The sequence below is a fragment of the Lithobates pipiens genome, unplaced genomic scaffold (genome assembly GCF_037356315.1).
Source record: "Lithobates pipiens isolate NorthernLeopardFrog02 unplaced genomic scaffold, aLitPip1_a1.2 Scaffold_35, whole genome shotgun sequence".
In the NCBI taxonomy this organism is placed as follows: Eukaryota; Metazoa; Chordata; class Amphibia; order Anura; family Ranidae; genus Lithobates; species Lithobates pipiens.
The window spans coordinates 26,494,882-26,515,004 of record NW_027507811.1 but is presented as its reverse complement, the minus strand read 5'-3'; the positions used below and the strand labels follow the sequence as shown (position 1 = coordinate 26,515,004).

Below are 20,123 nucleotides of genomic sequence, written 5' to 3'. Positions count from 1 at the left end.
GTCATAATCTTGTTATAACACAATAGTTACAAATTATATTTAACACATTTTTTTTTTACCTTTTTTTACACTTGTTTGAGCATTCACTGGTGCTGTAAATACATTATTATTTTTTGCATTATTATTATTTTTCACATTTTATTCTCATTTATCGATGTTATTATTTTTGTAGCACAGTATTATATATTATATTATTTCTATAATATTATTGTGAAGGAATTCCCGTGCCCTCAGTCAACATGGCTGCTAGATATGTCCGCATCCTTTCATCGCAACAGACCAGACGGCAGAGGTGAGGAAGATTCTGGGAAAGTCACATGACATCACTCACACATTTTTTTTTAATATAGCCCAGGGACAGGTGAAGAAATGTAAATTCTTGCCCACATGTGCCCCCTGCTTGTCGTACCTCAAGGCCTATAAAGAAGACTCGCTTCCTCTGTTCCAGTGTTATAAATGTGTCCTCTAGGGGGCTCCAGACTCTCCAGGGGTCCTTGAAGTAAGTTGTAGCTCTATAGGGGCACCACTAGAGGGAGCTGTGAGTAAATGCTTTTTCTGCACAAACTCTGGATTCCATATTTTACTTTTTTCTCTGGGATGCAATGTGATCTCTCGTGTTTGTCTGAAGGTCGGTGTACAGCTCTCTCATCCCTCTGTGGTCCTCTGCATAAAAAGGGGTAGGTGATATGAGATGTGGTCATTGTTATTGGGGGTGGGGAGTAATGCAGGAAATCTGTGCAGAGAAAAGTCCACTTGACACGCAGACTTCATGTGTCGGCTTCAGATTTAGGAGGAGCTGGAAAGCAGCGGTCCCTTGTGTCCGCAGCTCACAAAGCCTCATGTTACATGCACACAGTGTGTTCTGGTGATAAAAAAAATTTCAGTGTAAATTTGGGCGCTGTTCAGCACTTTCACAAACAGCCTGCAGGGAGCGCTCTATAGACAGCGAGCATCCTTTTATTGCATGGGAACGCTTGGTAAGCTTACCTTCCCTGTCCCCCCACCAACATTTACCTTCCCTGCCCCAATATTAAAATTTCTTTTAACCCCAACACTTACCTTCCCTGTGCCTTAACACTATTCTTCCCTGTCCCCCAACACTAACCTTCCTTGTCCCCCAACACTTACCTTTCCTGTCCCCCCCAACACCAACCCTCCCTGTCCCCCCCACACCAACCTTCCCTGTCCCCCCCCCGACACCAACCTTCCCTGTCCCCCCCGACACCAACCTTCCCTGTCCCCCCCGGACACCAACCTTCCCTGTCCCCCCCGACACCAACCTTCCCTGTCCCCCCCGACACCAACCTTCCCTGTCCCCCCCTGGACACCAACCTTCCCTGTCCCCCCCTGGACACCAATCTTCCCTGTCCCCCCCGGACACCAATCTTCCCTGTCCCCCCCGGACACCAACCTTCCCTGTCCCCCCCGGACACCAACCTTCCCTGTCCCCCCCTGGACACCAACCTTCTCTGTCCCCCCGGACACCAACCTTCCCTGTCCCCCCGGACACCAACCTTCCCTGTCCCCCCGGACACCAACCTTCCCTGTCCCCCCCCAACACTTAGCTTCCCTGTCCCCCCCCAACACTTAGCTTCCCTTTCCCCCAATATTAACCTTTCTTATAACTCCAACACTGACCCTTCTTGTAATCCTATGACTGACCTAATGCTAACCATATAGTCAGTCCTAACATTGCCCTAATGCTAACCCTCCTTTAAACCAAAGTGAGTGCCCCCCCTCATGAACCATACCAAACCACATACCCTTAACATTGAGGGGGGGATGTGGTGCTTTGGGCTACCCCAAAGCACCTTGTCGCCATGTTGATGGGGGCAAGGGTCTCTTCCCCACAACCTTGGCCGGTGGTTGTGAGGGTCTGTGAGTGGGGAGCTTATCAGAATCCGGAAGCCCCCTTTAACAATGCCCCCCCAGAGATCCCAGCTCCCCCCTATATGAATCAGTATGGGGTACATTGTAATACCACTACCCACTCCCCAAAAAAGTAGTGTAGTGTGACAAAAGACAATAGACCGCTTTAAAAATGTCCTCTTTTTCCTCCATCTTCTTCTTCCCATGTTGAGGGCATGCAGCCTGGTATGGTTTGTGGGGGGGGGGGGGGGGGGGGCGGTGCTGCATGCTCAGATAAAGATCTGGTATGGCTTTTGGGGGGAGACCCCACACCGTTTTTTCCGTGAATTTTTCACATTCAGCTGTCAACAGGGAAGTCGGCTGATAGCTGGTGACTCATCGGTTGTTAAGGACACAGCGGCCGGCTTCCCGGCCCGCTCCTTAGCAACCAGCTATATACAGAGAATGTAAAGTAAAAAAAAATCCCTTGCAAATTGCGGTACAATCGCAGTACAAACAGAGTACTTGCGTTTTGGATGTGGGTCCATTGAAGTCTATTACATGCAAAACTCTGCATTTTGCAGAAAAAAAAGTCCCCGACCCTTTCCAAAAATGGAGAGGCACAAAAATACATTGATGTGAACGTGTACCATAGGAGCCCATGTTAAAAAAAAGATGAAATGCGTTTCTGCAAAAAGCATGAAAAAACGCATTAATGTGAATGGAGCCTAACACTGAATCTAATGCTAACACTCATTTAATCCTAGAACTAAGTCTAATGCTAGACCTCTATTCAATCCTAGCACTGACCCTAGACATGTGCAGAACGAATGAATTTGTTCAGTTTTGATTCAGTTTTTATATAACTTGTTTAGTTAAATTAATTAAATTTGTTTATTTTATTTGAGTTCAAATCGATTAGAATTTTCTGAATTTGGTCAAATTGAACTCAATTCGACCAAATTCAGAAAATTCAAATCGATTCAAATTTAATTCGAATTGTATTCAAATTTGAATCTAATTCTAAATCAAATGTATTCTCGTCGAAATTCAAATTTTGGAAGATGAATATATTATTTATATTCCATTTTATTCTATTGTTTTTTCTATTCTATTCTTCTATTTTCTGCTCTATTCTTGACTTTTCAATTGTATTGTATTCTTTTCTGTTCAAAATTAAATGTAATCTGTTCAAATTTCAGAAAATGGTTATATTGTTATGCTTTCTGTTTTTTTATTCTATTCTGTTCTATTATTTTATTTTCTATTCAAATTTATTCTATCAAAATTTTGGAAAATGGTTATTCTTTATTTTCTATGCGATTCTATTATATTCTTTTGTATTCTATTCTATTCTTTGCTATTCTTTTTTGACTATGAATGTATTCTATTTGAAATTAGAATATTCTTTCTATTCTTTCGATTGTTTTTTTCTATTCTGTTCTTTTCTATTCTATGCCCTTTTTTCTATTCTATTATATTCAAATTTACTTTATTTGAAATTATAATTTCAGAAGATGGCTATATTGTTTCTATTTTATTCTATTCTATTTTTTTATTCTATTCCTTTATTTTTATATTCTATTTTATTCTGTTGTTTTTATTTCAATTCTATCCCTTTTCATTTCTATTTTATTTCTATTATTTTATTTTAGATTCTGTTCTGTTTTATTTTATTTTATTCTATTCTTTTATTTTCTATTCTATTATTTTATATTCTATTATTTGATATTCTTTTCTATTGTATTATTTTATATTTTATTTTATTCTCTTTAGAAATGTGAATTTGAAAACTCTTCTAATTTGAATTTTGTTCAAAATTTCGTTTCGTTATTTCGGATTTGTTTAAATTTGTTTTTCGTTCAGATAGATCCGAATCTCCGAATAATGAAAAATTCATTCACATTTAACTTTTGGAATAAAATGACCCGTACGTGAACCGAACATGTCTGCTAATGTTAACCCTACATTCAATCCTAACACTGCACTCCTTTAAACCAAATACTGACCCTTCCTGTTATCCTAACACTGAATCTAATGCTATCACTCCTTTAATTCTAGCACTAAAACTAATGCTAGTCCTCCATTCAATCCTAACGCTAGCCCGAAGGCTAAACCTGTAATCCCAGAACTAGGGATGAGCTTCGAGTTTGAGTCAAACTCATGTTCGACTCGAACATTGCCTGTTCGCCTGTTCAGCGAACAGTGAACGATTTGGGCTGTTCGTGGCAAATTCGAAAAGCCGGAACACCCTGTACAAGTCTATGGGAGAAATCTAAAGTGCTCATTTTAAAGGGTAATATGCAAGTTACTGTCCTAAAAAGTGTTTTTCCCCTGCCCCAGGGGACATGGATCAATGCAAAAAAAAGTTTTAAAAACGGCCGTTTTTTCAGGAGCAGTGATTTTAATAATGATTAAAGTGAAACAATAAAAGTGTAATATTCCTTTAAATTTCGTACCTGTGGGGTGTCTATAGTATGCCTGTGAAGGGGCGCATGTTTCCCATGCTTAGAACTGTCCCTGCACAAAGTGTCATTTCTGCAGGAAAAAGTCTTTTAAAATCACTCGCGGCATAATACAGAACACTCAATGAGTGTTCTCTGTATTACGGGAGCCGACAATTCATTCATTGATGATAAAAAAAAAAAAAAAAAAAAAGCGTGGGGTTCTCCTAAATTCAATCACCAGGCCCTTCAGGTCTGGTATGGATATTAAGGGGAACCCCGGCCCCCCTAGCGTCAGAGGGGGCGGGGTCAGGTGATGGGTGGCCCCGCCCTCCTAATATAAGAAACGTAAGGCTCTGGGCTCCCCGCAGTGTCTCCTCAGTGGAGACAGAAGATGGATGCATGGATGGACTGCGCTGGACTGAAAATCACCCGTCGCTGGATCAGATCAGCCATCGCTGGACCCCAGAGAGATGATCATCCGTCGCTGGATAGCAAGAGTGGATTACCACCGCTGGAATCTTTTATTTTTATTTTTAATAAAGGAATTTTTCAAAAGTGTGTTTGTCTTATTTAACCATTTTTTACACTTTCTTTGTGAAATGGTAGGGGTACTTTTGTACCCCCTTACCATTTCAAACAGGGGGGGGGCTGGGATCTGGGGGTCCCCTTGTTAAAGGGGGCTTCCAGATTCTGATAAGCCCCCGTCCGCAGACCCCCACAACCACCAGCCAGGGTTGTGGGGATGAGGCCCTTCTCCCCATCAACATGGGGACATGGTGCTTTGAGGTGTCACAGACCCCCAAAGCATCCTCCCAATGTTGAGGGCATGTGACTTGGTACGGTTCAGGAGGGAGGGGTGCTCTCTCATCCCCCCCTCTTTTCCTGCGGCCTGCCAGGTTGCGTGCTCGGATAAAGGGTCTGGTATGGATTTTTAGGGGGATCCCCACGTCAATTTTTTCTTAAAATTTGATGCAGGGTTCCATACCAGACCTGAAGGGCCTGGTAATTTAATTTAGGGGAACCCCCACGCTTTTTTATTTTTAATTTTTTTATCAATGAATGAATTGTCAGCTAATACAGAGAACACTCATTGAGTGTTCTCTGTATTACAGGAGCCGACAATGGAAAGTGATTTTAAAATACTTTTTTTCCTTGCGAAATGACACTTTGTGCAGTGACAGTTCTAAGCACGGGAAACATGCGCCCCTTCACAGGCATACTATAGACACCCCCCAGGTACAAAATTTAAAGGAATATTACACTTTTATTGTTTCACTTTATTCATTATTAAAATCACTGCTCCTGAAAAAACTGCAGTTTTTAAAACTTTTTTTTTGCATTGATCCATGTCCCCTGTGGCAGGACCCGGGTCCCCAAACACTTTTTAGGACAGTAACTTGTATATTAGCCTTTAAAATTAGCACTTTAGATTTTAAACGTTCGAGTCCCATAGACTTTAATAGGGTTCTAAAGTTCACACGAAGTTTAGGTCTGTTCGCAGGTTCTGGTGCGAACTAAACAGGTGGGTGTTCGGCTCATCCTTACCCAGAACTGAATCTAATGCTAACACTCCACTAGAGTCTAATCCTAACCCTGTATTCAATCCTAACACAAAGTCTAATGCTAGCCCTCCACTCAATCCTTACACTGACCCCAATGCTAACGCTCCCTTTAAACCAAAGACCCCATGTACACTATTAGATTTTCTGCAGAATTTTGTCTTCAGAGTTACCAAAACCATGGCCTGCCTGATTGCATACAAATTGAAACGCTTAAGGTTTGACCTCATATTATATGGTTTTGGTAAATTCAAAGACAAAAATCTGCAGAAAATCTGATAGTGTGTATGGGGTCTAACACTGACCATCCCTGTAGTTCCAGCACTGAATCCAATGCTAACCCTCTTTTAGTCCTAGTACGGATAATGTCTATAATCCTAACACTAACCTTCCTTGATATTCCAACACACCTGTGTACCCAACACCAATGGTCACACGTAACATTCACACTAAAGGACTAAGGTTGCGAATGTTTTACCACAGAGGCTGTTCATATTACAAAATAATAAATATAAAATCTTTACACTAATCCATGATGTAACCCCAACACTGACCCTATAACTTTAATGCTGACCATCCCTGTAACCCCAACACTAAAGCTGCCCAAATATCTTCTGGCTCACAGAAATCGGGCACAATTCGAGACACGGATGGTTCTGCTGGCACCACCCGGATCCACAAATTTCGATTGAGATATTAAAGACGATCTTAAAAAATGTCCTCCTGCCTTCTGTTTACTAAAAGGAGTCATAAAATTTGACTGTAGAGTTAAAGTAATATATGAAACAAGTCCTTCCTGTACTATTCTTCTAGTGTAGGAGACGATATAGAAGGCGCAGAGGACTTTTGTCCAATTTCTTTGTTTTCTTATGCCTCTTCGCGTCGGTAGATTTCTCAGGATGACCTGTGAGAGCAAACGCAGAGCCATGCCAATGTCCCTTCGAGAGATGATTTTCATGGTTAAGATTTTGGACGCAAAAGACTATGACTGCAAGCATGCCAAGTACCCCAAAGCCAACCTTCGCAAAGACCACATTCTGCAGTTGGCTGTGGCCACGCTGCAGAGGAAGTGCGGGGTAACGAGGACCAAGATGCAATTGAGGAAAAGGTGGTCAGACTTAAAGAACAAAAAATCGTCGCAGCTGGAGAGCATTAGAAGGCTGATTGAGCGTAAATGTAAGATGTCTGTCTGCCTCGGCATCATGTCCATGTGCTTGTGTGTCATGTGACCGTTTTTTTTGTCCATAGTTGTTTTACAAAGATGGGTTTCCTTGCAGGGATACGCAGGAACTGCAGAAAGGTACAAATCAAACAAGAGCCTGATGCAAGCGTAGAGTCCAACAAAAGTCAACAAAATGAAGGTAGAGAGAACTTATTTCCTTCCTTACTACTTTTCTAGCCTCTCTTTTTTTCTTGTCCCTATCATTTCCTTCTGCTCCTCATTTCCTTTTGCTTCTTGTCCCCTCTTTCTGCTCTTTGTACCTTCCATCTGCTTTTCATCCACTCCTCCTGCTTCTCAAATTCTCCTCCTTTTCTTCTCAAATTGATCCAGCTGCTCTTTCTGCTCCTTGTCTTCTCCTAGTGCTCCTTGTACTTTCCTTCTGCTCTTCCTCCACTCCTCCTTTTCTTCTTCTCAAACTGATTCCACTGCTCTTTCTTGCTCTTGGTCTTTTCCTACTGCTCCTTCTACTTTCCTTCTCTTCCTCCACACCTCCTGCTGCTCATACTCTCCGCCTTTTCTTCTCTGAAATTGATTCTACTGCTCTTTCTGTTCCTTCTCCTCTTCTACTGCTCCAAGTACTTTCCACCTGCTCCTCATCCTTCTGTTCTTCTCAAACTGATTCTACTGCTCTTTCTCCTCCTTCTCCTCTTCTACTGCACCACATACTTTCCATCTGCTCTTCCTCCACTCCTCCTGCTCCTCATACTCTCCTTCTGTTCTTCTCAAACTGATTCTATAGCTCTTTCTGCTCCTTGTCCTCTTCTATTGCTCCTCGTACTTTCCTTCTGCTCTTCCTTCACTCGTCCTGCTCCTCATACTCTCCTCCTGTTCTTCTTCTCAAACCGATTCTACTGCTCTTTCTGCTCCTGGTCTTCTCCTACTGCTCCTCGTACTTTCCTTCTGCTCTTCCTTCACTCCTCCTGCTCCTCATACTCTCATCCTGTTCTTCTTAAACTGATTCTACTGCGCCTTCTGCTCCTGGTCTTCCACTGCTCCTCATTTCAGCTCTTCATTCTTATCCTCTCTGAGATTTTCACTTGTTCCTCTTCTGTTTCTTTTCTGCTCACAATTGTTTTTGCATTCTCTGCGTCCTTCTTCTTTTTTTTTTTTTTTTTTTTTATTATTATTTTTTTTTTTCTGCATCATCTTCGCCTTCTGCTCCTCATATTCTTTATCTAATCATCTAACTCCTCTTTTTGTTGCTCCTTGACCCTTTTCTCCTTATCTTCTTTCTCTTCCTCATCCTTTTGCGCTCCTCATTCTTTACTTCCAATTCACTCCCACTGCCTCTGCGCTTCATCCTGTGCTTCTACTCCTTTTTTTTTTTCTTTCCTGCTTATTTTTTTTACATTTTATTATGCTTCTTTCTCTTATGCTCTATATATATATATATATATATATATATATATATATATATATATATATATATATATATATAATATTATATATTTTTATTTTTTCAACTGATCCTCATTTGTACTTCTTTTTCTTGCCATATGTTGCTGCTCTTCATTTCTTTTTCTCTTTCTTTTTTCTTTGACCTTCTGTGTAGTTGGTTAAAATTTCTGCTTCTCCGCATGTCTTCCATCTGCTTTTGCTGCTTCTTTCCTTTTTCTTCTTTTTCTATTTCTGCCTCTATTCTTTTTTCTGATCTTTGTCCTCTCTTTCTTTCTCTTTACATCCTCTCCCATTCCCCTTCCTTCTTTTTGCTCCTCAACCTATCCTTCCTTTTTTTTCTAACAAACATGACTCATCCCAGCCCAACACTCCCTATAACCACAACACTAATGCCGGCTACCCACAGCTTGAACTTCAAAAATTCGAAATATGGGTGGCCCTGCCAACTCCCAGTACCATTTAGCTGTCAGCAGAGAATTTATATCTGACAGTGGAATGTAAACAAAGGGGCGGTGATTAAAAAAAAAAAAATCCCCCAGGCCAATAGGTGTAGTATAGATTTTAAAGAGGAACACCATTTACAAAAACAAGAAAAAAGTGGTGTCTTGCTTAAAATTCATTACATGAAAGTGGGACGGGGTGAGCGTATGCCCTTCCCCCTCCCTAAGCCAGGCCACGTAGTGGGGGGGTTGCAATCCATGTTGCTGCTTCCCTCGTGCTGAATGACAGCTCTGGCCATTTACACAAAAGGGCAGGTACTCCCAGGTGATGTCATTGTCCACATAGGGACATTACAATATTTAGTCAAAAATGTCATGAAAGTCTTATGTAGCGGTACCACCATAGGGGCTGCTGATTGGCTCTAAACCCCACTGGCTACCCCAACTCTGCAGGTCCTCCGTCACCTCTGGCACCTCAGGTTCCATTTTCTGGGAAGTTTGTAGTGTTATCAATGAGAGCCACACACGCAATATTCCTGAACAAGATATTACAGTGATGATTCACTATGCAGTATATTTACCGTAACCTTGGAACCCGTCACTTCACCAGCTGTAGTAATAGATGGAGTCTCATACAGATTGTCAATTAACCACTTAGGAAATTTACTAAAACTGTTTAGCACAATAAACACTGTGGTAACTCAGATATAGAGAATAACAATAGAAAATGGTCAATGTGTACGTGAAACAAGAATTCAATGATTGTCAGGAAGGGTATATGCAGACAGGTGCGCAGTGGGACAAATGTTCAATATTCTAAAATGCGTATATTAAGCACCTTCCCACTACGGCCTCAATGCACACAACAAATCCCAAGAAAAACATTACATTCACATAAAGAGGATAATGCAATATAACATTGAATCCTACACTCTAGGGCTCCCCCTAGACTGTAATTTAATGTCCATAACGTATAGTGACACCCTGATGTTTTGTGGAGGGTGGCAAGAGTTCTTTATCTTCACTTATTCTTCAGCTAGCCCTTTGATTTGAACTGCAGTTATTTGTAATCCACATGAGAGGAACATAAAGAAACAGACTTTAGAATGATGAGTGTACTGGGAACTATTCCTTTGGTGGTGATGAACAAACACCCCTGTAACTTTTTCCTTGTGAGCTATGCGGGTAATGTAGTACCATCTCTACAACATGGGTTGTAATAAACCCCAGAGTTCCACTGTGCACAGCCTATGAATAAGCAGAACCACCTCTGTGGAACTACAAGTCTCACCAGCAAACAGTGTATTCTATTGATCTGGGCAAGTGCCCGCTCACCACAACAGGCCCAGGTGCTGTACGATTCCTTCCGAACTCCTTTCCTGAGATCTCAGTCTGATCCAACGCTGGTGCCGTCACACCGCACCGCTCCTTCAAATGGCTGATAGCTGGAACACAGGAAACTTCCAGCAATCTTGGATCCTCAGGTCCGTCCACACACTGGTCCAGCTGGCTGTGCTCAGGAACTCCTCAGAGGCCAATCGATTCAGCTCCGTGCCTTACAGGCCGCAGTCCCCCGGTCACAAACGCAGACCTCACTGCAGGCAGGCATTGAATGGAGTCCCAGGAGGCTGAAAGATGGCCAAGCTGTCCATTTTATTTCTGCTCCCAGCATGCAGTGCAGTAACTTTTGCCTTGTGGGTCTGCGGCTTGGCATTTTGGGTTTAGTAGTCCCCAGACTGAGTTTAAGCACAAGTCACATCCTCATCAACTACATCCCCCACAATGCTTTGTGACGTGGCTTTACAGACCCCAAACTAAAAGTCCTAATAGCATAAAATAGAAAAGACGCTAGAGGGAGCCAAACTCACTGGTAACCATAACAACTGTAATGCTTATTCTTGCAAAGCATGGCTACACTTACTTTCCTTCTGCTTCCCCTCCTTTCCTTCTGCTGTATTCTGCTCTTCGCCTTTTCCGTCTGCTCCTCATCTTTTCCTTCTACTCCTTTTTTTTTTTTTTTTTTTTTGCTTTTCGCCTTTTCTTTCTGCTTTTTGCTCTTCGTCTTTCCCTTTTTGCTCTTCGCCTTTCCCTTTTTGCTCTTAGCCTTTCCCTTTTTGCTCTTAGCCTTTCCCTTTTTGCTCTTCGCCTTTCCCTTTTTGCTCTTCGTCTTTCCCTTTTTGCTCTTTGTCTTTCCCTTTTTGCTCTTTGTCTTTCCCTTTTTGCTCTTTGTCTTTCCCTTTTTGCTCTTTGTCTTTCCCTTTTTGCTCTTTGTCTTTCCCTTTTTGCTCTTCGCCTTTTTCCTTCTGCTTCTCGTCTTTTTCCTTCTGCTTCTCGTCTTTTTCCTTCTGCTTCTCGTCTTTTTCCTTCTGCTTCTCGTCTTTTTCCTTCTGCTTCTCGTCCTTCTGCTTCTCCTCTCTTCCTTCTGTTCCTCATCTTTTCCTTCTGCTTCCTTCTTTACTTTGTCTTCTCATCGTCATCTTCTCTTTGTCTTTTCCTTCTGCTCTTTTCCTTTTTCTTCTGTTCCTGGTCTTTTCCTTCTGCTTCTCATCTTTTCCCTGTGCTTCATCCTTGTCTTTCCTTTTTTTGTCTTTTCAATGTGTTTCTTGCCTTTTCCTTCTGATTTTTGTCTTTTCCTTCTGCTTCTCATCTTTTCCCTCTGCTTCATCCTTCTCTTTACCATTTCCTTTTGCTCTTTGTCTTTTCCTTCTGCTCCTTGTCTTTTCCTTCCGCTTCTCATCTTATCCTTCCTTTTTTTTGTCTTTTCAATCTGTTTCTTGCCTTTTCCTTCTGATTTTTGTCTTTTCTTTCTGCTTCTTCCTCCTCCTCTTCATCTTCTCCTTATATTCATTTTAGTCTTTTCCTTCTGCACCTAGTCTTCCTTTGCTGCTCCTTATCTTCTCCTTTTGCTCATCATGCTCTTCTTCTGTCCTTCAACCTCATGTTCCAGTCTCCCCTCAATTCTTCTCCAGGTTTTGCTGACACAGAGACTTTTATTTCTTCAGAACAAGAACGTGCGAACCAACTCAGCCGGGAGGTCACACAAAGTCTTTCCACCAAAAATATCGCTCTAGAGAGAATAGCCATCTGCATGGATGAAATTAGAAGGCTCAAAGCTTCCATTCGCACCTTAGAAAAAGACATGTCTAAAGTTCTAAAGCTGATTTCCAAGGATTTTTAGAAAAATAAGTTTTATGTTTTATATAAATAAAAAAATGTTTTTTATACTGTATAAATATATTTTTCCTCTGTTTCTACGTATGAAGAATAAATAAATAATAACACAAACCAGCTCTTGTAGAATCTATTGATGAAATCTCCACACTTGAGCACCTGGATCCGCTCACCCGCTGTGTACAAAAATGACTTTGCCCAGAAGACTCCACCTATCGCTTGCCTTCACCATGCACACAGCATATCAATGAATGTTCAAAAGCTAAGACTCTAAAGCAGGGATCCTCAAACTATGGCCCTCCAGCTGTTGCGGAACTACGCATCCCATGAGGCATTGTAAAACTCTGACATTCACAGACATGACTAGGCATGATGGGAATTGTAGTTTCTGAACAACTGGAGGGCCATAGTTTGAAGACCCCTGCTCTAAAAGAACAGTTACCTGTGCTTGGTATTAAAGGGCATTTTGCCCTTAACAAAGATGGTGATGTTTAATGTCGCAACAGAGCTCAGTTACTTTCGTCTTCAATTCAGGAACCATTTTCTTGTGGATCAGGATGAAACCCTAACTATATGGTCTACAACAAAATGGCTACTGGATGGCTCATTGATTGTGAGCTCCTTTGCCCTCTAGTGGTCATTGGCAAAAGACTACACTTCCCATCCACCCCTGCACTTCCCTGTCCATTGTGGTGTCATAAGCAGCAGCCAAGCATGTAGAAGAGGAAGGTATGTTGTAGCAATGCAATGGAGCATCTGGTGGTCGTATCCACTTCCAGAGAAGATGAGAATCGTTGGAGGGGTCCAGGCAGGGACAGGCTGTTATTCTGGGCTCCTTGTATACATTTTAGGTGCTCCTCCTTTAAATGGCAGCTCTACCTGCTTGTTAAGGTTGGAGAGCTCCATACAGGATCTGCATTTCGGGATTTAAGCCTCAAGGGTGGAGACCTCTAGTGGCTTAGAGTTGACCTCTCAAATTACAATCTGATTGTACAATCTCCTTTAGGGTAGGTTTTTCGTAAATCTAATGGTGGATGCCCATGTGTTGAATTTATAAACAATCAAATAGTAATTTCTTCCCTTTTGTGATCGAGCAAGACACACTAATAGATCAGATTTGATCGATCAGGGAGAAAACTATCGGTTACACTGAAATAGATCTAGTTCTTAGATTGCATATGAGAGAGAGATGCGATTAAATACTTAGGATCGTATCTTTAATCTATCGATTGAAACCCGCCTCTTCGAATGGGTTTACAAAATTAGATTGAGTTTTCTCATAGGGAGACATTGATTGGAACACAAAATTGATTATCTATCGATGTGTGAGGCCACCATTACGGAGAATGTAACGGTTGAGCTTTAGGCTACACACACATTACAATCTGATTCTACGATCTGCTATATCAAGTTTGTAGTGCAAGGGCCTGCTTGATTGCAAACAGAGCGATTGGATAGTCTAGGTAGTTCCTCGTATTACTTCAGTTTGGTAGATTTAACCCTTTTGCTTACAGAACTGTTTTTTTTTTATTTTTTATTTTTTGCACACACGTTGACTGCAATGCAAAATTGGTCCCAATGACTTTAATGCAAAAAGGCCCCCTATTGACTGCAATGCAAAATCGCGTCCCATTGACTGCAATGCAAAATCGCGTCCCATTGACTGCAATGCAAAATCGCGTCCCGTTGACTGCAATGCAAAATCGCGTCCCGTTGACTGCAATGCAAAATCGCGTCCCATTGACTGCAATGCAAAATCGCATCCCATTGTCTGCAATGCAAAATCGCATCCCATTGACTGCAATGCAAAACCGCGTACCATTGACTGCAATGCAAAAATGCCCCCTATTTACTTCAATGCAAAATCACATACCAGTGACTTCAATGCAAAATGTTGTCTCACTGACCTCAATGCAAGATCGCGTCTCACTGACCTCAATGCAAGATCGCGTCTCACTGACCTCAATGCAAGATCGCGTCTCACTGACCTCAATGCAAGATCGCGTCTCACTGACCTCAATGCAAGATCGCGTCTCACTGACCTCAATGCAAGATCGCGTCCCACTGACCTCAATGCAAGATCGCGTCCCACTGACCTCAATGCAAGATCGCGTCCCACTGACCTCAATGCAAGATCGCGTCCCACTGACCTCAATGCAAGATCGCGTCCCACTGACCTCAATGCAAGATCGCGTCCCACTGACCTCAATGCAAGATCGCGTCCCACTGACCTCAATGCAAGATCGCGTCCCACTGACCTCAATGCAAGATCGCGTCCCACTGACCTCAATGCAAGATCGCATCTCACTGACTTCAATGCAAAAATGCTCCCTATTGACTTCAATGCAAAATCACGTCTTTTGACTTCAATGCAAAAATGCCCCCTATTGACTGCAGTGCAAAATTGCGTCCCATTCACTTCAATGCAAAAATACTCCCTATTGACTTCAATGCAAAATTGCATTTCATTGACTTCAATGCAAAATTGCCACCTATATGAATATTTGGCTGAAAGGCGGTTCAATGTCCGAAAAGCAATCGGGAAGTTCGTGTCTAATACCCATCACCTGATTGGCTGAAAGGACAGGCGCTGCTATTGGACGCCTAGCAGGAAGCAAGAAGAGACACAGGGTGGACACAGCTCACTGCTGCCTGACCCGCCACCAAGATGGGGTAAGTGGCGGTCAGACGGCGGGTGGGGGTAACAGTGGCTGCATTTGATGGGGCACAGTGGCAGCATTTGATGGGCACACTGACTGCATTTGATGGGCACAGTAAGGCTGCAATTTGTTTTTTCAGAATTTTTAAGTTTGTTTGCGCCCTCCAGAAAATCAACACCAGCTGCCACTGTTCTAGCCTACTCCGGATAATCAGAATCATCTTGAAGATTGTAGATTTACTCTGTGAAGATCCTGAGACATTGACTTCCTTGAATTCTGTGACACGTAGTCACTATGCCCTGTGAGTAGGCACTGCTGTGTCACACATTTTCACAGAGCCCTCCTTCTGATCTACAGAGGTGCCCACAGGAGAAGTTTCCGGAGGCGGAGTCGGTACAGGAATTATTTGCTTGCAGGCAGCAAGGTACTATGGGATATGTAGTCCTTAGAAATGGAGAAGCTGCAAAGCATGCTGGGAATCCAGGAAGCTGTGGAAAGAGATAGCCAGCAGACAGGCAGCACTAACAACACGAAGGAGATTTATTATTTTTTTTTAAATAAGATTATATCGGACTGTCAAAAATAACGGTTGCTTGTATTATTATTACAATGCTGATGGTATAAAATAAGTGTGTGCTGTGACCATAGAATTCCTTTAAAGGTAAATTGTACAGGTAAAGGTAAATTGTACAGTCAGATTGTAATATGTACGGTGAGCATTACAATGATTACCGCCCTTTTTTTTTTTTTTTACCAGTTAAATGTATGGAGTGAAAATTGCAAAACATCTCTTGCTCTGTATATTCCACAGTCCCCAAATTCAGCAGGTTTTTCATAGGATCTCTCAGCTGTCCTGTAGACACTTGTTACGTCATTCAATGCCAGTTTTTATGTATGATGGAGTAAGTGATGTTAATGACGACCCAGCATGTTCTCCATATTTGTTTTAATTGCAGAGCCTTCAAGTCCCCCTACCGGTGTTTCCAAAATCTTCAAGATGGAGAAGGACAAGATGGACGTGACTAGAAGGTTCTTCAGTCTCACTTTGGAGATCATCTACCTGCTGACCGGAGAGGTGAGGAGGATTCTGGGAGGTCACATGACATCACTCTTATCTCTATTAATAAAACACAGACCTGACCGGAGAGGTGAGGAGGATTCTGGGAGGTGACATGTGTCTTTGCTGCAATGTTTCTTTGCAGGATTTCATGGTGGTGAGAGAATCTGGTGAGCTGATCTCACGTAGGATGAATCGTATTGTATCTGATGGCTCCAATGATGGTCAAGGTGCAACTGTTGGCTTGAAACCTCTCGTACCCCCAGGCGAAATAAAGAACGACAACATCTTGAAACTGACCAGCAAAATCATTCATCTGCTGACAGGAGAGGTGAGCGGTGCCGTGAATTCTGGGACATTATCCAGTTAGAGACAAGGGATGTGTTTAGATGGTGACCGTATCTAGGACTGCCAATAGGGGGGGCACCACTGGCCCTCCTGGAACCACAGGCCACATCAGTTCAGCAGGGGGGCCCAGGCAGCTGACAAGCAGGGTGAAGCAGATAGTGGACAGGGAGGGTGATTGATGCGGCGGAGGGGGCAATTATTGGAACCAATCTCCTGTGTGGCTCTCCCTGCCGCAGCTGAAAGCTGGCTTCTCCTCCTCTCAGTCTCACTGGCTTTCAGCTGCTGCAGGGAGAGCCACACGGGGGATTGGTTCCAGTAACTGTCCCCTCCGCCGCACCGATCACCCTTCCTGTCAAGGATCAGATTGCTCCTGCTGCCCCAGGGCCCCCTGTGTGTCGCTTTCCCCCCACAACATTTCTGGCTTCTCCTCTTCTCCATCCCGCCGACTTTCAGCTGCTGCAGGGAGAGCCACGTAAGGGGATCAGTTTCAGCAATTGCCCCCCTCTGGCACCGATCACCCTCCCTGTCCAGGATACAATTACCCCTGCTGCTTGCCCAACCCCCTCCCCCGTGTGCTGGTTTCCCCCACAACATTGCTGGCTTCACCTCCTCTCCCTCCCGTCAACTTTCAGCTGCTGCGGGGAGAGCCACATAAGGGGGTCGGTTTCTGTAATTGCACCCTCCGCACACCGATCACCTTCCCTGTCCAGTATCCGATTTCCCCCTGCTGCCCGGGCCCTCCTGTGTGCTGCTTTCCCCCACAACATTGCTGGCTTCTCCTCCTCTCCCTGTTTCCGGCTGCTGGGGGCGCACAGGGGGATCGTTTCAGAATAGAGACCAGGAGTAAATATTTATCGACCCCCCCCACCCTTCCTTTTTGGAATGAACCCAGTGAGTTATTGTGTTCATTCATAACTGAAACATAGTAAACTGTGTTCACTGTGCTTCAGTTTGTGAATAAACAGAAAGTCTCTGTACAGAGCACTCCCTGTTCATTCATCTGCAGTGCAGCTGAGGCTGCAGGGGAAAGATTGGGGATCTATATCTTGTCTCAAAAATGAGACTGGACAGGCCCCCATGATTTGTAACAGTAGCCCTGACTGTATCATTGTGTGTGTGTGTCAGGTTCCTATAAGGTGTCACAATGTCTTTCTCCCTGCGCAGGTTCGGCGGTTTGTAGGGCATGTAGATGGAAGCAATGAGGACATCATTGAGGATTCCCAATTTGCCCCACCTCTAGGTCAGAAGATTCAGTATTTCTATATATATATTATTTATTTTTTTACATTTTCGTTACATACCATGTTTTACACCCAGTGATGTCATCACTGGGTCTCTGTGCTTCTCTGTGCAATGCAGGCAAATCATAGCTGGTGGGAGGGGCCAGAAGGGTGCTTTACATAGCTTCCGGAAAACATCACCGCACTCGGCCTCAGTACTCTATAGAGTCCTCGGCCCTGATGCAGGCAGTGTGCTGGCTCTTGGGAGGCATTATGCAAATGTAAAATTTGTCCTGATGGGTGGATGTGAGTCTGGAGGACGGGGTGTATTTGCATGCAGACTGCCCAAGGTAGCACCCACATGTGATGCTGAGCCTCCATAATTGATAGAGCTAAAATTCAATGAATGGGAATGACGGGCCAGGGACGGGCTAGATGTTGCTGGGCATCCTCCAGCCAGGAATGAAAACCTAATTTCTGTTTCCTACAGATGGATCCAGTAACAGAAACACACCAGGGGGATGTCCCCGTCCTCTGTATTCCCGGGATTCCTCAGAGGAGGAGGAGGAGGAGGAGGAGGATCACTCCATGGAACAGGATGATGATCATGTAGGTGGCACTGGGGTCTTTATACAGAATACAGAGAGGTTAAAGCTTTATGACATGTAGAGGAACATTGTCAGGCTAATGATATATAAGGCTGTTTTAATATTAAAGTAGAGCTGTTCACTCTGTTACATACTCCTGACCTCTGAACCCTGCATTACATACTCCTGACTCCTCCGTCACATACTACCAATCTCTGCACTCTACATTATACTTCTGACGTCTGCACTTTGCGTAACGACATATAACTTACCTCTAAAATGTGCATTACATACTACTAACCTCTGCACTCTTTGTTATAAAACTACTTACCTGTAAATTCAGTTACATACTACTTACATCTGCACTGTGCGCTATTACTTACGTCTAAACTTTGTTACATACTACTGACCTCTGCACTCTGCATTTAGTATTTACTGTACCCCTATAATCTGTATTACATACTACTGACCTCTGCATTACATACTGCTGACTTCTGCACTCTGTGTTACACACTACTGACCTCAGAACTCAGGGATACGTACTGGTGACCTCTGAACTCTGCGTTACATACGCCTGACCTCTGCTTTATATACTACTGACCTCTGCGTTATATACTAGTGACCTCTGCGTTACATACTAGTGACCTCTGCGTTACATACTACTGGTCTCTGCGTTACATACTACTGGTCTCTGCGTTACATACTACTGGTCTCTGCGTTACATACTACTGACCTCTGCACTCTGCGTTACTTACTACTTCTGCATGTAGATCAGTGATTTACATTTGACCAGCACACAATATATTCTAATAACATTTTTTTTGCCCTATTCACACAGAACAAATGTACTGTACATGCACTTTCAATATTTTTTTTTTTTATATAAGCAGACATCCTTGTGTAATGTTGTTTTCCTCAGGATGACAATGTAATCAGCATTAAAGTTGAAGATGAAGAAGATCCATATATGAGGGGCAGCGAGAAGAAAAGTCCCCTAGAGATCAGCACAGGTGAGTGATGAACAATATGAGGGCTCAGCATTCACACAGCCCTAAGTAATGTGTCTTACATGTGTGACATGTCATTCTTTATTTCCTATGATGATCATTGCCATCTAGTGGCCATAATGCAGTATTACACTGATTGCGATAATTCAGAAAAATACTGCATTATGACCACTAGGCGGAGCTGATATAAATAGATATGGAAATAAATATAATAATGGGTCCAGAAAACAGTCCCAGATTCTCCTTGCTCCTTGTCCATCGATGGTTAATGGTCGTTATATTCACTTTGTTTCCTACAGATGGCTCCAGTAATGGAAATACCCCAGAGAGACATCCCCGTCCTCTGTATTCCCAGGATTCCACACCCCGTGGATATCAGGTATACTCAGGATTGATGGGCTCTTATCTCCGAATTCCAAACTAACCGTTTCTGAAAGGAGGACTCCTTATTCAAACTTTCTTGTGCTTCCTTTAGGCTGAAAACCCGGAGCTTGTCATTGTGCCGCATGCGGCGGATGGAGAAGGTGACGTGAAGGGAACTCGGACTTCGGAGTCCATCCCGGGTCAGTAAGGAGACCTTTTTTCCTTCTCTAGTTTTGGGGTCCAGGTGGGTCAGGTTTAGTCTCTATTGCTATGTCTCTTCTGGTTCCCATACTGAATATTCGATGTATAATGCTCCGACCCTTCTCAGTAAGCGGCAGTTCCCGTTGAGCGCAACAGTGGTTACCATTCCTGACTCTGCATGTGCTCACCCCCAGGCTGCTGCCTCTCCAACTAAAGAGGGAGCAGTTGAGGGGACGTAAAAACTCAACTCAACCAATCGGGTTTTATCGCTCTCCCAACAGCTATCATAAACAAGCCTTTAGGCGCTGTGCAAATAGCTTGCCTTGCCATCCCTGTAATGCGTGCAACATGTGGGAAACAAAATGTTCTGTTTATTTCCTATGATTGGCAGCTCCACCTACTGGCCATAATGTGGTATTTTCCAGAAATACCGCAATCAAGAAAATTAAATAAAGAAATAAAATCAAGAAACCTCATTATGGCCACTAGATGGTGTTGAAGATCATAGGAAAAAAATTGAGAATGCCATTTTAGTCACTTCGGCTGGATTATTTGCGACGGTTGTGCGACTCATGTTAGTTTGGATGGGAGAACT

The 20,123-nt window shown here is 43.1% G+C and overlaps 3 protein-coding genes across 4 annotated transcripts in view; 2 read left to right on the top strand and 1 right to left on the bottom strand.

The window, feature by feature from the left end:
* The window catches only part of LOC143956160 (uncharacterized), a 482,654-nt gene that overhangs the window by 176,273 nt on the left and 286,258 nt on the right, over window positions 1–20,123 (bottom strand). The gene's annotated exons all lie outside the window — the stretch shown is intronic.
* Window positions 582–12,199, top strand: LOC143956360 (uncharacterized). Of its 2 annotated transcripts, none has more exons than XM_077466580.1 (4): window positions 582–677; window positions 6,744–7,030; window positions 7,132–7,215; window positions 11,917–12,199. In XM_077466580.1, exons 1-4 carry the CDS (start codon window positions 598–600, stop codon window positions 12,090–12,092), a joined length of 627 nt encoding a protein of 208 aa, XP_077322706.1. In that variant the 5' UTR covers window positions 582–597; the 3' UTR covers window positions 12,093–12,199. The 2 variants fall into 2 exon arrangements, with proteins under 2 accessions (XP_077322706.1, XP_077322705.1); XM_077466579.1 differs by having other exon boundaries at window positions 11,884–12,199.
* LOC143955420 (uncharacterized) overlaps window positions 12,755–20,123 on the top strand; it is a 77,202-nt gene continuing 69,833 nt past the window's right edge. The window contains exons 1-8 of the mRNA XM_077465470.1: window positions 12,755–12,814; window positions 15,702–15,820; window positions 15,948–16,133; window positions 17,315–17,390; window positions 17,861–17,979; window positions 18,877–18,967; window positions 19,264–19,343; window positions 19,440–19,527. Of these exons, the coding sequence (XP_077321596.1) occupies window positions 15,743–15,820; window positions 15,948–16,133; window positions 17,315–17,390; window positions 17,861–17,979; window positions 18,877–18,967; window positions 19,264–19,343; window positions 19,440–19,527 (718 nt within the window). The 5' untranslated portion in view covers window positions 12,755–12,814; window positions 15,702–15,742. The remainder of the gene's footprint in view (window positions 12,815–15,701; window positions 15,821–15,947; window positions 16,134–17,314; window positions 17,391–17,860; window positions 17,980–18,876; window positions 18,968–19,263; window positions 19,344–19,439; window positions 19,528–20,123) is intronic.

Bases quoted from the DNA above. Each gene is read 5' to 3' on its own strand.
- LOC143956360 (XM_077466579.1), top strand. From the start codon at position 598: ATGCAATGTGATCTCTCGTGTTTGTCTGAAGGTCGGTGTACAGCTCTC. The intron at 678-6,743 runs GTAGGTGATATG...TCGCGTCGGTAG, and splicing joins GGTCCTCTGCATAAAAAGGG to ATTTCTCAGGATGACCTGTG. The intron at 7,031-7,131 runs GTAAGATGTCTG...GTTTCCTTGCAG, and splicing joins AAGGCTGATTGAGCGTAAAT to GGATACGCAGGAACTGCAGA.